General features: G+C 61.9%; 1 protein-coding gene across 1 annotated transcript in view; it reads right to left on the bottom strand.

Moving 5' to 3' along the window:
* Window positions 1-93: 93 nt before the first annotated feature.
* Window positions 94-436, bottom strand: part of EMH_0078810 (uncharacterized protein) — a gene marked incomplete at both ends in the record, with an annotated part of 1,467 nt that continues 1,124 nt past the window's right edge. The window contains one exon of the mRNA XM_013500049.1: window positions 94-436. Within this exon, the coding sequence (XP_013355503.1) occupies window positions 94-436 (343 nt within the window).

Genomic DNA, 436 nt, shown 5'->3' with positions numbered 1-436 from the left:
GCAGGCGTCAACGGCACCAGCAACCCCACATCATCTGCTGCTGCTGCTGCTGCTGCTCGGGATTTTAATAGACAAGGGGGAGACAGCAGCAAATCAAAGGAAGACAGATGCAGCTGGGGGGAGGGGGTGGGGCCCCTCCTGCTGCTGCAGGGGGCCCCCCACCCAGCAGCACTGCTGCCGTTCATAACAGAGAGCCAGAGAGGAGGAGAAAGCCCCTTGCTGCTGCTGCTGCTGCTGCTGCTGCTGTTGCTGCTGCTGCTGCTGCCTTTGCTGCAGCAATTCATGCTGCTGCTGTTGCTGCTGCTGCTGCTCCCACTCACCCCACGAATCCCGCTGCTCCCGCTGCTGCTGCTGCTGCTGCTGCTGCACAAAGGAGATTCTGCAACACCTGCTGCAGCAGCACCCTCGCAGTGCTGCTGCCTGCTGCTGCTGTTGC

This window comes from Eimeria mitis, genomic scaffold (assembly GCF_000499745.2).
Source record: "Eimeria mitis Houghton genomic scaffold, Emh_scaff4960, whole genome shotgun sequence".
Lineage (NCBI taxonomy): Eukaryota > Apicomplexa > Conoidasida > Eucoccidiorida > Eimeriidae > Eimeria > Eimeria mitis.
This window is presented reverse-complemented; position numbering and strand designations above follow the sequence as displayed.